The sequence below is a fragment of the Protopterus annectens genome, chromosome 16.part0 (assembly GCF_019279795.1).
Source record: "Protopterus annectens isolate FY-2018-M chromosome 16.part0, PAN1.0, whole genome shotgun sequence".
In the NCBI taxonomy this organism is placed as follows: domain Eukaryota; kingdom Metazoa; phylum Chordata; order Ceratodontiformes; family Protopteridae; genus Protopterus; species Protopterus annectens.
In genome coordinates, this window is record NC_056750.1 from 635693244 (window position 1) to 635710236 (window position 16993).

The 16993-nt window shown below is 39.3% G+C and overlaps 1 protein-coding gene across 1 annotated transcript in view; it reads right to left on the reverse strand.

Annotated features, from left to right (window-relative positions):
• SURF4 (surfeit 4) overlaps positions 1–16993 on the reverse strand; it is a 362007-nt gene that overhangs the window by 236946 nt on the left and 108068 nt on the right. The window contains exon 4 of the mRNA XM_044058470.1: positions 5073–5116. Coding sequence (XP_043914405.1) covers positions 5073–5116 — 44 coding nt within the window. The remainder of the gene's footprint in view (positions 1–5072; positions 5117–16993) is intronic.

Genomic DNA, 16993 nt, shown 5'->3' on the forward strand with positions numbered 1-16993 from the left:
ATCTGCCCCTCTGAGGCCTGTCCGAGCTGGGAAAGGACCAATTTTTAGTTTGCCAATTTCTGCTAAATCTTGGGGGCTGAACTTGTAAGAAATCCTTAACCGTTTGCATGGATTTTGCCTGTTCCTCCATTTTCTTTATCACCTCTTCAGCCTTAGACCCAAACAAAACATTATGCTGAACAGGAGCATCCAGTAACTTAGCTTTCACTTGATCAGGTAAGTTTTGTTCCTTTAACCAAGCATGCCTTCTAATGACTGTGCCAGTGGCAGCCACCCTGCATGAAGCCTCCAAGGCATCAAACCACAGTGTAAACCATGCTTTCCCACTTGCTCAGTAGCATGTATCAAATCGTGTAATTCCTTATTATCTGCACATGCAGAAATGGTACCTAGCTTTTGTTTCATAACAGACAGCAGGAATTGCTGATATTTTAGCATATGAAATTGACAATTTAAAGCCCTAATAGATAAAGTAGCAGAAGTGTAGACTTTTTTGCCCCATCTCTCCAAAGCTCTAGAATCCTTATCTGTCGGAATAGGGTTTTTAGCAGAGGCGGCCTTAACACCCTTAGGACCCTGAGAAATGGTTTCTGGATCAGCAGTAGGATTTTCGTAAAGGAACTGGTGGGAGTCAGGGACCCTGTAATATCCGTCAGGCTTAGCAGGGGCTGGAGGAAAGGAGTCAAGAGTTAAATTAGCCTCAGAAAAGGCATCATCCACAATATCCAAAATAGGAGGAATAGCCAGGGGTCTATGTTGGGGAAGAAGGAAATCCCTAAGCCTTCTCTTAGATTGAGAGTACTCCTGTCCTTCCCAGTGAAAATATTCCCTCTTGTCATGTAAAGTTTCCCCCCAAAAAAAAATCCTCAGGGGAAGAAGCTGATGGAATGGATTACTCAGCATCAGAATCCTCATAAGGAGGGAAAGTATATTCCTGTTCAGAGGAAGACACTGAAGAAATAGATGCCTGATCAGAGGATTCATAATCCAATTCTTGCCTTGGCCTTTTGTCTGGAGGGGGATGTGAACCCCTAATCATGGTTAGTAAGTCCTCTGCCATTTTAAGTAGCTGTTTCTGAGATTTGGGTACCAGATCAGAAGAGGCCTGGGCTGGTGTCTTAGATTTAGGAGTCTTTGCCTTTATCAGAAGCTGAGTAGGCCTGAAAACCCCCTCGGAAGCCGGTACCTGCACAGCAGCTCCGGACCCATCCGAGGGAGCATTGTCCGAAGGTCCTGCAGCTGGAGCACTCAAAGACCTAGTTGGCTCCTTGTGGGAGTCTGTTTCGGCAATCAGTTCTGAAATGGCTGACGACAGGGGCTGCGAAAGCACCTCACCGACGACGGGCGAACCTGTAGCTGGCTCTGCTTGTAAAACGTAGTCTGATTTGGACCTCGGAGGCCTGTCCTTATCCTTGCGTCGTTTGTGAACTCCGGTAGTCGGAAGCGTGTCCGACGACATTTTATAATTAAATCGCCTGCCAAAGTAGTGAAAAGCAAAATCGTACCTCTGCTTAATAGTACGTTGGTTAAATCTAACACAAAACCGACAACTAACTATGTTGTGGTCAGGGTCTAAACAAGGAATACAGTAAGAGTGGAAATCCTTATGAGGTATTTGTTTCCCACAAGAAATGCAATTATTAACTTTTTCTGACATCGGTCTGGAGCAAGAAAAAAGTTTTCCCAACGGGGTACTTAGCTTTGTGAAGAAGTAAGTCTTTGGACTGAAGCACGAAAAAATATCAGGAGTCAGCCGACCGGCACTTGCGAACTGCTTCCACCGCACGGCAAGAAAGACTGGAGAACATGGCGTCGGCTGGCAGCTTTGTACTCCTGGCGCTCTGACGTCAGGGAGCATGACTGAACAGCCGACGCCGGACCCAGACTTTGGGATTCTGGCCGACCGAGGGCTGCCTGCGGACAGGAAGAACCCTACAGTGATGACTGCAACAGTGAAACACGATGAACATCGGGGTTAGCAAGTGTAAGTAACCTTGATTAGCAGCAGCAGATTTGCATACAGAAATGACTGCTGGGTCTGCTTTACGATTAGAGAATGTGTGTGTCTGGGGTACCATGTAAAACCTGATAGTTTTATTTGAAGGGCGAGGTTGACTGTCAGGTAAACGTAAAAGCAGTGAGAAAAACATTCTCTAAAGCAGGCAACACAAAAGAAATAGCTGCAATGTCTGGTACATCTAACTGCAGCACATCATAAGACATTTTCTGTGTCACAGGAATTTTATTCTGCTCATGTTGAAAAACCTTTCATCTTAGACAAAGTATCAGAAAAAGAAATCTCTTCAGGAGGGAAATCTGATGACATACTTAAAGAATAGTCCGAGATGAAATTCCTGAAGTACAACCAGCCCAATACAATGTCTGTTCTTCAGACTGAACTGCCATTTAAGAAAGAGAAATATCTCTCTCCCTTTTTTTGCTTGAAGACTCAGAGGGCAAGGAAAAAGCACTAAAGATCCTTGGTAAACCCTAGTAAATCAGCCCTGTCAATAGAAACAGAAGAGTGTGAAGTTCTCTCATTAAGTACATTTTCCTTAAAAAATAAATGACTCTCTGTAGGCATAATAGTACTAGCTTCTATATCCTTATCCTGACCAAGTGAAGAACCTTGACCTGCCCCTTCCCCCTGACACTGACAAAAGTAGCTCTCCCTTGCCCACAATGGGCAATCCTATAGCTGCAAACATTGTGGCTATCTCAGTCTTTGGTGGCTGAAAAGGTTATACAAAAAAAAAAAGAATAAAAAGATAAGTAATATGAGGAACAAGTGTTCACAGCAGAGTCACTCACTAGTGGCTGAGACAGAATACGAGCCAGCTGGACATCTAAAGGCTCCTTGACAACTTTCTTCTTTTTACAGGCAGGGGAAGGTACAACTGTGGAGTCTGAGGGTAGCTTCACAGATTACACTGAAGACTAGACGTTTAAAGTGGATAATAGAGCTGAATGAGTCAATAAAATGTTAGGTAAGGAACAAGTGGTTCTGAGGAAAGTAAACCACTAACAGTCCACGACAATCACATTATCCTGCTCTAAACACAAAAACATTGATGTCCCAAAGAAAATTTTAGTAAATACAAACATTGCAAGTTTACACATGAACCCCTTCAGGAGAAATTCAATTAGACTCGCAACATTTAGTTTTCTAATAAAACATAATAATTCTGACAGTAAAACAAAGTTTTCTTCATAAAATCAAAGTTACTGTTAGGTTTTTCCCAACAAGGGACCTAGCTTATTATGGCTTGCCCATTCTGGGATAGGATACCTCCGAGTGGGCTGCTGCTCCCACGCAAAGCAGGCTTATAATGGCTGCAGACCAGGGAGACTGGGGCTTGGTATCTCAAGCCAGTGACAGTAGCTCTCAGAAGACGTATGGACAGGAGCATGTACAAGTCAGGGGATGGGACTGGAAAGCCAGGATCGATTCAGTGCTCATATCGGCCAACTAGGAGTAGAGGTTAAGAATATACAGAAATGCCCTAACTGTAAAAGTGAAAGGACTTGAGGAGCTTAGCTATAGAAGTGAGCCAGGAAAAGTGGTGGCAGCAGGGGTTGAGGCAGGGAGGATATTGCTGGTGGTAGCGGGTACCTCAGACTGTTAGTCTTATTGGCTCTCTGTAATGGTGGAGATGAAACACGGTGAATCATCCTCAGATGGCTGCAACACAAGTAAACTTCATGGCTGCCTGGTTGATGGTCTTGCTGGGCAGCTTTTATCTGACACAGGAACATGAATGCACTTCATTCTAACTTGGGGGCGGGGGGGGGGCTGATGCTCATAAGCATGGCATCAAGAAGCACACAGAAAATAATTCTCACTTCTGGGATCAAAAGACTTTATGCATATTATGACAATGTTTGGGGGGTGGGGCTTAAAAAAATGGGTTTCCTTTAACCCAAATATCAGCAATCAGAGATTTCCCACTTTTAGACAGATTCAAGGTTGCTTTGGGAAGAAGGCATACACTGTCCACTTCTAACAGAATTAAATCAACTTACATGGCCAGGTTCAGGTGCAAGAGATCAGTGACAAGTACATATAGTTATTTAGAAAGAGTTTCAGACTTAGCAGTCAACTCTGGGATACACAAAACTAAAATTTCAGTATTACAAAATATGTCCCTCCCCAACTTCAATGGTTGACCATAAAGCCACTTTTGCTAGCCAAATTGCCCATCCCCACAAAGTGCAATTTGACAGATCACTGATATTTCCATACCAGCAGAATCTCCATTCTGGGAAAGCACTTGTTCTGAGAAGGCACCCCACACCTTGTACTGGCTCTGCACCCTAGGCAAGATGGGCTAGGAGGGAAGTAGTCATATTTCAGTGAGGGGATTTTCATTGGTCAAAATTCCCACCCTCCTGTGCTGACATCACTCTGTTTGCTGGTAGGCAATAGGATAGTCACACTTAACAGTTATCCACCCCCAGCTACTAGTGTGATGACACTTATCTCCGTTTTTTCTATCCCCAACTCAGCCTAGCATCAATTTCAGCCAAGGCCTCTACAGGGCTTAAATGGATGATGTCCAGCACACTCCCTCCTCTTCCAGGGTACGCCAAACCATCCTTCCATGTTGTTCTTTCAGGTTCCCGAGCTGCCAAATGAATGCAGATCACCTGGACTCTAATCACTAGACTGACAATATTACAAAATATGTTGTGGACTAACTTGTGTGGTTTAGGTCTACATGTAGTTGTAAAACCACTGCACAGACAAGTCATTTACTGCCCTCATGTTCACAACTACGACAGCCTGTCTGGGAACATTTGCTTAAATGCATGATATATAATATGATGCCTTTTCACACAATTGTCTGGGGCTATGGGGATATAACACTTGGAAGGCCAGAAATGAACTCTGCTATGGATGCCTGGCTAGCTAATCTAATTTTGAAATTCACACCTGAATCAGTCAAAACACTAGCAACATAAGAATTCAGTAAAGCAAGACAGGTTTTAGGTTCCATCTATCTATAGTATCACTGTGCAATAAAGTATTTATCAAAAATCATGTTTCTAAAAATACAGACATTTAACAATACCTCATTAAAACCTTCACTTCCCATAAAAAATTGTAGGCCACAGTCTGAAAAAAAAAAAAAAAATAATAAAGTTAGCCATTGTACAGACTTTGAAAATAATCTGAGCTCCTTAAACATAATTTAATCTAATAAGAACAGAAATATCTGACAATACATGCATAAATAAATTATACCTATCTGCAGACAAGCACAATTAACTTTCAGAAGCTTCCTGGAACCACTGCACATTTCCTGTAACTTGATGCAATTGCAGGAGAGACAATTTTGCAATAACAGTTTCCGTTTTCTTTCTGTAAATTGAATTTGACACAATAGTGCTTATAAGGGGTACTGACTGACACGTACCTTAATCCCTACCTTACCTTTGTACAGCAATTATATGGGGGGGCAGCCCCCTTTATAAACATTATTAATTTTAAACTCAAACAACTGCAAAAATATTAAGTAGGAAAACTGTACTTTTCTCTATGCTATGTACTTAAAATATGTATCATCTTCATTTTCATCAGATTTAGAAAACTGAAGACCTCCCAATAACTTAAACATGGTTGGAAGACATAAAGCACTAAGGAAAGCATGCAGAACCACAACTAAAATGTATTTACACCTGCAGATAACCAAAGTGTTGTATACCAAATTATCCATAATATAAAAAGGCACTTCTAGCAGAAACTCTGAGAAAAATTCCATCCCTCTTTTTTTTTTTTTTAAAAAGAGGATGAACTTCACTTTTACTGGTATACCGTTAGTTATCTGCCAGTGTACCGTTAGTTATCTGCCAGTGCACAGATCATTCCAAGTAGTTAAGAAAAACAAACAAAACAAAAATGCAGTCTTCAGAATGTATATGAGGTAGAGTTTATTTTTTCTTAACTAGCTTAAGTTTACAGTGCAGTTATTGTTTATCATTTTCAGTAAAATAACAATTTCGGCAAATTAAGTCCAGTCAAGTTTAGTGTTCATAATATTAATCTTTTTATTAAAACAACAAACTAATTGACTCCAAAAAGTACAGTTGCGTACACTAGATGTCTTGACGTTGGTCAGGACGTCTGCTGGCTCCTGGAGAGGAGGAAATTCTCTAGTAATTGGGCCGGCCAAAGGCTTTCACGGGCTTCTGAAAGCTTTGACAGTTAACAGTCCCAGGGTTTAGGGCATGTACATACTGATGGATCACATCTGTATTGACAGGAATGTCCAAACGATGTAAAGCAGGGCTGCAGGCATACAACAGTTGACCCCAAAGACTTCCAGGGTCAAAAATCACACCGTATGCAAGATGACTATAAGAATCAATCAGAAGATGTTGGAAAACACTGAAATGAAAGTAGAAAGTTAATATACAAAGAAAAAATGGGATGATATTTATATGGCTCCCAAATATGCAATGAAGTTTAGGATTTTTGCATGGAAGTGTTTGCACAGGTACTTTTATAGCCAAAGTAAACTTCAGAGAATTTTTTTCACAGGTAGACAGTAACTGTTGGAGGTGTGATCGGAAAGAGAAAGGTACTTGGGAACATGTTCTTTAAGAATGCAAGGAGTTGGCAAATTTAAAAAATTCCTGTAGAGTACTCTGTCAGAAATGTTTGAGGAGCAAATTACTGTAATTACGGAAATTATTCTTTTCAGCTGGAATACAGAATATGAACTACGTAGACCCAGTAAGACTCTATCAAGTTTAATGCTGTTGGCTGTCAAAAAAGCAGAAATCAAACTTGAAACCAACCATAATAGAATTACTGAATATGGTACAGGAGATAAAATAACTGGAGAGGAGATCTTTAAAAAAGACAAGGTGGGAACAATACAAGCAGAATAATGTTCAGGAGAAGTGAAATTTCAGGGAAGTTAGGACTTGCGCAATCTAAGTAATGTTAACTTGAATAATAAGAAAAAAACATGTATAATGTCAGAAAAGGAAAAACTTTTGTAATGGTTTGTTCCCTGTTTTATATCTGTATGTGTACCCATGTGTAATGTGTGAAATTAATAAAGGTGTTAAAAAAAAAAAATCACACAAGTACAGTGGATCAGTGGATACTATCTTGACTAAATGTCTTACACTGATGACTAAAAATTAAAGTTTTTTCCATATAGCAATTTAACAACCACTTGCAACTGTGTAGCATGCTGTGTAGCATGTCCTGTATGTACCCCATACACAGACGATGACAACTATGTACAAACACATACTAGTATATCAGTACCATCGGTGTACATCACTGTTCCTATACCACAACCCCCCCCATTACATTATGACTCTTCTGCAACTCCTGATCATATAGAACAGCTGTGCACGAGCCATATATGACTGCGATATTATCAGCACAGCCCACAAGAGATGATATCTCCTTCTCAAACCACTGTACCAAGTACAGGGATGACCACTTCCCTACTCAGTGTGCCAAGTTGCTGGTCCCCTTTGGGGGGATGTGTCGTCATTTTGAAGGGAATGGAATATCAGCTGCAAGATTACCCTGCAGGCAATGCTGATAAAACAATCTTATGTATATACAAGGAAAAATTAAATCAAATTATTCTTGAGGTAGCCACAACTAAAAGTGTTTAGTTGTGTTTGCACAATGAAATGGGAAATCTGGCCTAATCTGCACTGGTGTTACTATGCTTGAATAAAATAGCACACAAATGAGACGGAGATCCTGCCAGTCAAGTCCAGGTCACCCAAAAGCCAAACAGGTACCTGATCTACAAAAGTCACAGTTACTCATGGTGTTGCAGTTACTTAAATAACTGAGGGGGCTGGTACACTCTATGTGCTAAGTGAAGGACAAAGTGCTCTACATGCTATTTGGAATGATACTGAGTTAGCTGGTTTGCAGCAATGAGAATAATGTTATGAGATGTGGAGTTTGCTAAAGGAAGACCACATTAAGTCTACATAGAGTAGTAAATGAAAGGATGCAGTCTATTCAGACTCTAGAGTGGTCTGTCTGTTTAGAATAGTGGGTGAATTGGTTCATCGTTTATTAACAGTGAATGCTTTACCACCGAGTTATAGTTTTCTATCTGCACACTCCTGTAAAATACCCCATCTCTCGTCTATACTGCCCCAGTCTTCACTATAATGGCCCCTTTGGTATGCACCTACCAAGTACATCCAACAACATTCACAAAGGTTCCGCACTAACAGAATACACGGCATAAGTAACGTATCCTATGCAGACTGCCTCAAGGCCCTGTCCCTATAGTCCGTCTCCTACAGAATGGTGAGGGGAGATCTATGCCTGCATACGTCGCATTGTCAAAACCCACTTTGATAGACATATCCACAAAACAAACCGCACCAGAATTACCCATTCTAACGACTTAAACCTTGCCTGTGATATAAATAGGTGCTGATGGACACACATGTATGTATCCCAGAGACTACCCCTTCTCTGGAACAGCCTCCCCATCCGTTTTGAAGTGGAGTACTTCCTTACACAATTCAAGTGCAACTTGGACAACTGGATAGGGAACAGGAAATGTATCCCTGGTTTGTCATCTATGTATCCAACAGACACAGGCAGCCTGTAAGTGGTTTATCTCCCAGGCCCCTGCTTATAAATGTTTCATCTCCCAAGTCCCTACTTGCACTTATCAAGGGTACCATAACTTGTCATTGTTTTGGGTTGCATGGCTAGGCTTTAAAAGGCCCTTGTAGTCATTAGCCTAGTAAACACCTATGAACCTAATTCTCAGAAATGTTCAATCTTGAGAAATATTATAATACAATAGCAAAATCTGCAGTAAACTATAACATACTGCTTTAGCACACAGAGAATTAAACTGGTTAGAACTACATTATCAGATGCTCTTTCTCAGCTAACCACGATACACAGACTTTTCTATAAGCTAGAAAACTGCCCAGCCCTTAACAACTTAATACAACACTTCTCCCCCAGTACAATTTTAAACTGTAGTGAAACACCACTAACCACTATAATCAAATCATCTAATACTGCAGGTGATTCTCCATATTCAAACAGCTAAACCATGAAACTACATCTTACTAACACTGAAATCCATTCAGAATGTAAACTCATTTAAAACGCAACTAAATTTTACTTATCAAATCGATGGAGCTGCTCCTGTGCATCTCCAGCATAAATGCTACTGTTATCTTTACCTTGCCATATCATCAAACCATTTCTCTTTACTCAGAATCCTATATGCCACAACCAGTCTTCACCAATCCATGTAGAGCTTCACTAGCATCTCCCAGCCATGTACATAGTTTTTGTGACAGTGCTCACTAGGTTCAGCCTTAGCTGACATGGCGCCTTAGGCGAAGTAGTGTTCTGGCGCCCCTTAAGCCCCACCCACACCATAGTCATGAAACACCCCTACGAGCCACGTCCACAGGTAGGTCACTCCCCAAAAAAGCCACTCCAGTCATTCACTCCCCAAGAAAGTTTGTCCAGTCATTTCCTTTAATTATTTAAATGCACAGAAGATTCTCAGCTAGAGCGTCTTCTGCGTGGAGACATGCGTGAATGGGCGTACCTTCGTTGAAGGTTGTGCGTCAGGGCTGGTAACTCGGCACGTAAAAAGCAACTACCAATCATTAGCGGACACGAGTTCCACTGTGGCGACCCCTAACCGGGAAAAGCCAAAAGACACAACAACAACATTTAAATGCACAGAAGAAAGGATACCTTGTAATGTAGTTTAAACTGCAAGTGAAGGCAGAAATTTCCTTTAATAAACCTGCTTTAATCTGTTGCTCCTTCACACATACATTACTATAAAAGTCATGCCTTCAGAAAACAGAAGCTCATGTGCCTTGGTTCAAAGGGTTGCTTAGGTTAATCTAAGCAGTTTAATTTACTCTGGGGGTAGGTGAGCGAGCCTTACAGCTCAGTGAAAGTAGAACAGCAACCTCTCTCCTCCCTGTGTACAGAAGCTTAAGTCTGGAGCAGGGTGTACAAGTGATATGACTAACAGATGATATGAATAGGTTATGCAGAAAATGTATATGTACTAGTTGCGCCTGCGTCTATGCACGTGGAGAGTAAACCCAAAACAAGCAGGTTTAAGCAAGGATGTAGACAGACATAGTGTAAAAAGATTACATTTTTTTCTGAACATCTCTTGGAATCTTCAACACTAAAAAAATAGAATATTAGAACTGTGTAAACTAATATTTACAGTATAGAAGTATACAAAGAATGTTTATATGAAAGCAGTGTACCCCTAAAAATAGCTTTTCATGTGTATAAATGGTAACAGTTGAAAATAACTTCCCCTCTTCCTGTGTGTTTGGGGGTAGGATTTTGAGGGTTGATTAAATTTTTAAATGACGGGTGGATGGTGGGAACATTAGGTTTGAGTACAAAATGTAAAGTTCTGCTTGCTCCCCTGATGTGAATGAGTGTGCCTGTCCTGCTCTCCATGTAAATGCTCTAGCGTATACCTGGTTGTGTATGCGATCCTACTGACTCGGTAACACAATTACACAACAATGCAATTGGGGGAATTGTTTTGAGGTTAAAACTAGGGATGTCAGTAATACAGTGAATTTAGAAAAGTATTTCCATCCTGTTGAACCTACAGAAGGACTGCACAGACAACATCGCTACTGCCAGTACTCACTTGGGTAATATACAAGACTGTCCAGACTTACCACATTTTTGTCTTTGTTTTTCTCTAGATTTTTAAGGTGACGTAAACTGAAACCATTCCTATCTCAATGCATAATTAAAGTTCATGAAATCAGTTTTGCTTCAGTGTTTCATTTTTTTCCAAAACTATCCTTCAGATTCCTAGGTGACAGACATGTCCTACTAATGCAAAAGCAATAGTGGTCGGGATATTAAAGTAGTTCAATCTAAGTAAGTCCTCTGTATTATACTTTCAAAGGATAGAAGAAATGCTCTTTATGTAATTCAATCATGTATCACATTGCTTGAAAACACAAGTATTGCAAAAAAGGTAATGCAGCTGACCTAGGAAAGCGATATTTAGATTTAATTTTGAAGTTATTTAACCCAGTCCACTGGCAAAAATCTATAATCGTTTAAAAGTAGATGCGTCCTCCAAATCCTCATTTTTATGAATGTCTACAAAACAACATTTCATAAAAATTCTCCATATGATATTATTGTAAACTTTTTTACATGAACTGGCAGCAAAAACATACCACCGCAGTTTGAAATATTTTTTTAATAAAATGTGTTGGCAGTTCAGGTAGAAATTTAAAATAATAATATCATATGCAGAATTATATGACAACATACACACAAACGTGGGTGTGTGTGTGTGTGTGTGTGTGTACATGCTATTCAACGAGTCATGCTCTTCTCTAAACCATGATGAAAACATGTTGTTTTGTTTCCTGTGAGCATCTGTGCATCATTTCCTTTCAGTCTTCCAGCCCCTCTCTATTTCTGCCTATATAAAAAAAATAAAAATGTAAAATTAAGAAGTAATCTGGTTGGTGGGGTTTCATTACCTCATGCAATCATAACTTAAAGGTGGCCTTGATTAGGACATGCTGCCTTGTGTATAGACACCTAGTAACAGAGTCATGTCCAAACTTAGAAGGAAATCCACAAAAATGTAATAAGATAGCCGGCAGACATTTATTTTGTATGTGGAGACAAGCCCCAATCCCCTACTTGCGGGTGGTTGCTACTTACTATATTAATTAAAGATAGCTACTTAGTTTCCTAAAAATGCAATACAAATAAGGAATATGCTGTTCTTCCGCTACAGTGATTTGGGGAAAAGTCAGCACTTCTGAAAACAATGGTCCACTTTCACCAGTTGGAGTGTCTGTGTTTCGATGGAAGTCGGTAAGTCCCTTAGTACCTTCTCAAGTTATAAGACATACCATTTTTGTAGCAGCTTGAGTTTGGAAATGTTGCATTACCCTTTGCTCTTGGAGGACTGCAGCTTTCCCTGATTGTTGTCATCCACGGATGAACCTAAGAATGTTATACCATAATTCTGTCTCAAGACAGTGTTTTATGTAGCCTGTAAATCTCACCAAAAGCACACTGAACAGCTAATAGCAGGCGGTCACCACCATTTGCAGTGCTGTTATTCATTTGCTCTGATCTGTCACTTGCATTGAGAATCGTTCACTGCACAACCCCCCAGCTTTGTATCCCCCCCCCCAGTCTACCTTGCGGTTAGAACATTAATACGTCTCTCCATGTTAACCCTTGGCACTCTTGAAATACATGTTGTATGCATAATTTTCTGCTATTGTTCCTGCAACTATAAGGAATGCTATTATCACCCATGTTTTACTTAGTCTGTGGAGATCTGTTGTGTAGACATCATGTTACGAAGGGACATACATACACACACACACACACACACACACACACACACACACACACACACACACACACACACTTCCTGAACTTATTTACCAACTCCAACAGTCCCTTACAGCAGACTCTCGCACTGCAAAATAAAGTTGTTTTTTTTTTTTGTAAACTGTCCTAGGCAACCTGTAACTGTAAGTGGGAGGGTGCTCACACCCCTCCCCCATGGTTCTGGCTTCCGGTTACACTTTAACAGGGTGCAAAGAAGAGCGCACACTTTCTTAATACACGCATAAATAAAAACTGCGCCCTTTGAGAGGCTGGCCTTTACAGCGCCCTAAACGGTCGCCTAGTTCGCCTATGCCTAAGGCTGGCCATGCTGCTCAACACTCCACTGCTATACTTTTAATATACACCTTATGATAGCCATATATAAATCTTGTATGAATCTACTTAAATTCCCACACCTCAATCGCAATGCTAACATTTTTTGTCCTACAGAGTTCCTTCTATTATTTCAGTTTCTTTGAATTTCTAATCACATTTTTAATGCATGGCTAGAAAGAACTGAAGATGGCGCCAGTGGACACCCTTCTTATACATGTCCAAACGTCTATCTTTGGACATCTGTCAGCTAGGGATGATGCAAAGACTCTGGAAATCAGGCTAGTCACAGGCTTCTCTTTAACAGGAACAACCAAGAATCAATACTTCCAAGAATATCTTGGATACTTTATTAAGCAAGACAGAAGGATTTTAGATTTATAAGCTGAGAGCTTTGAATAAACCTGAGGCTTTTGAATTAACGGCTGAAGTAAAGTAAGTAGACATTGTATGTCCTATTTCTCTACCTACTGGCTGTGAAGGTCACAATATCCTGTTCTATGTATGATTTGCCTTTATCTAGTATTATTTGCAAATGTATAATAATTATTCAAGAAAAGTACAACTGTAAATAAAAAAAAAATCCAATGTTTGAAGGCAAAAGGTTTAAACACTATATGTTTGACAGTATTTTTTTAATAAAAGAATGTTTGATGCAGTACTGCCTTTAATGTATCTGTCCTATTCATATTTTGTATAAAAATCAAGCAGGTTGCTCCTTTTTCTGAAGTGTGATTTAATGGCCATTGCCCTTTTAATTCTAAATTACAACTGTCTTATAAATTAAAATTTATCTTCCTTCTGATAATACCTGCATCTTTACAATGGATGCTAAATTTCATTATACTTTGAAAATATCTTCTGAGCAAAACTAGCTGGAATTTATTTAAAAAAATTGCATGTGACTGTTTTGAGTGCCGTCTTCCTGTTTTCTGGTATGTAGACTTGATTTCTCTGATTATTACCTATGTTTAGAAGTTAGTCACTACTGCAATAGGACCATTACAAATACTTTGTCATTCACGTGTATCAAATTCCTTCATAAAGTTAAATAAGGTCTCCTCCCACATTATTTCATTTGGTAAAAGATTCTAACGTCTGAAAAAAAAGACAGATAAAGAGCCTTCCACTATGACAGAAAAGCTATGAAGAATCACTAAGTCCACACAAGCTCCAGTTCTAACTTTAAACCAAGAAAACCAAAAAACCACTAAAAATCAAGAGAAAAACGAGTTGAATGGTAGGAGAAAGCTGAAATAAGCAATTTTATTTTCGTAACTAGCTCCGGAGGATTTTATGGGGGATCTCGGCTTCTTACTGAGGCTGGTAAGGGAGGTTTTTGCATCCTGGGGTTTTCCTCTTTTCTGCAATAGTTTCTTTATTTTGTTGTATAGTTTGTTTATGGCAGGGGACCACCAGATTGGCTTCCTTTTTTTGGAGGAGAGCATCTTGGTTCTATTTGGGATGGCACGATTCATGCACAAGTGGATGTGCTTGCACAGTGCCTTAATGTAGGATTCAGCAGTCGAACTTTCAGCTCCCGTCTGCATGGGTGTCATGAAGTTTATGATTTCAGATTTGAGTAGCATGAAGTTGGCTTTGGAGAAGTTTTTTATGAAGGTTTCCTTCCCAGAACAACATAACAATGATATTTATATAGCTTGTATGTTTTACATATTACTATATTTTTTATGTGACTTTACTTAGCTAAATATTTTAGTTCTTATACATTTTCAGTTTAGTCCTAGTAGCTTTTAAAATGTTATTTTGTAGTATAATATTTATATTTATATATGTATGTTATATACATATATTTAATGTTATTTATAAATTGACTATTACGTATTTAACATTGTAACTTTTTACAGCAGGTTTTATACTGTTTAAATATTGTATTTTTATATGGTTTTATTTTTATTGGTTGATTGAATGACTAATTGACAATTAACTACAAGCTATATAAGTATCATTGTTATGTTGTTCTGGGTCTGAAGAACGTGGAATATTATTACCACTGAAAGCGCTTACCATATTAAAGTTTTTAGTTGCTTTAGCATTATGTTACTCGTATTTGCTTATTTCAGCTTTCTCCTACCATTCAACTCATTTTTCTCTTGATTTTTAGTGATTTTTTGGTTTTCTTGTTTTTTTGTTGGATATCATGGCGAGTGGGAGTGAAGATGGGGAAAGCGGTTCGCAACTACTGTTTCCATCAACATCGGAGGTATTTAATGCTACTACGGGTCACAGTCATAACAGCAACTCCAACGAAGCGAATGCTGTTGGGAATTTAACTATATTGGTAAACATGCTTCTTGGGAAAGTTGAGGCACTTTCCCAGAAGTTTGAGCAAGGTACAAGAATGGTCAACACCTCAAGTATGGCAGAAACTACAAATCAAGGACTCAATTTACCCTGTTCCCATAATAGAAGTGCAAGTCCGAGTACCAACGATGTGCAGCCTTGTTTACCTTCAGGAAGTATTAGGGAAGGCACACAGGAAGTTATCATTGCTCCCAGACAAGAAGTTAATGTAATAGGGGAGCGTTCTGCTGGTAACAATGTTTCCAATGCTGTTAATAGTATCCCAAGCATGGCTGGATTTCTGGATCATAATAACTTCTTTATTCACACAGTGAACGACCAAAATGGAGTCAACCAACGTCGTGATGCGAGTAATATAACTGATTTGCTCAATGCATTTGACCAAAAACTTTTTAAATGTCGCAAACTGCAGCTTGAAGTTGCCTATCTAACTGAATGTTTAGACAAGAAAATCATTCCCAAAGGGCTTAGACAGTGGCACTTCCCTGCAGGTTTAATTGCTGAATCTGTTTTTCATAAGGAACTTTTAGCATTATTTGACAGGCAAGCAGCTGAATTCATTAAAACTTTGGTCAATTTTTATAATACTGAAATTGCTACTTTTAAAATTGAACTTGAAATAACGGAACATTCTATTTGTGGGGATCACAACTTTGAACAGTATAAATATGACTATTGGAGAATTTATTCAAGTATTGATGCTACCATTAACAAACTGTTAGCCACTAAAAAGAAAAAAATTGACAGAGATGTACAGGCTTATGTCCATAACAAGGCATACCCTGCCCCCCCCCCCCCGTTACCCACATGAATGGTATTCAAGATTATATGGGTTCTAGACCTGGCTTTGTACCCAACAGCAATGGTCCCAATAACTCCTGTCACCATAATGCTCACCTGGATGAACCTTTACGTAGAAGTGAAAGAATAAGAAATAACCAAACACAACTTAACCAGCAGCAGTTGAATGATGTTAATGGCTCTAGTTCAACTGCTAATAACCAGGTTTTTCAAGTGGACAGGGATTCAAACCACAACAATCAGAACAACCAATCGAACCAGAGACGGCAAGGGAACTGGAAGAAAAATCGGAGGAACAAGAGGAGGAGATAACACCAATTGCACCTAATGAACCAGAAATTTTATTGAGCACACACAGTGACTTTAAAATTTTCAATTATACTGCTATAACTGTAGATCAAAATATGGTTGATTTCTTTGTTAAAGGTCTTTCCTTTGTCCCTCATCAAAAAACTAATTTTGTAAAAATGATAGTTGATCTTAAAATGTATGTGAGCAAATTGAATTTAGCGGTTCTGATGGGGACCAATTCTACACTTGTGAACTCTCTACGAGTCTCTAGCTTGTTTAACCCCCCCACTTGTACCCACATTAATGTCCTTTGAAAAAATGTGTGAGATAGATTTAAGGAGACTATCAGATAATGATATGCATGTTAGATTAATGCACACTAACATTATTTCTGAGGACAAACAATACATTGATTTGATACACAATTGTGGTATTAGAGTTATGAAGCCAGACCAGGGAGGCTCATCGTGTTTATGAATCAGTCTAATTACATTAGTAAGATGCGTGAACACATGGATACTGAGGTATATACCCCTGCTAGTTTACATCAGGTTAATACTGCATACAGGCACATTAGAACTGCTCTTGATGATTTATTTCTGGAAGGGTCTATTGATATAGACACCTTTCAGTATCTGTCTATGGCAGCACCTAGAATTCCTACTATTTTTGGGACCCCAAAACTACACAAGGATATCAGGAACCCCCCTCTTAGACCCATTGTTGATGGTAGGGGTTCGATTACTTTTGCTTGTGCTAAATTGGTAGATAGTATTTTTAAACCACTTATTAACCAGGAATTACAAATATGTCATGATTCACGGAGTTTCCTGGATAATA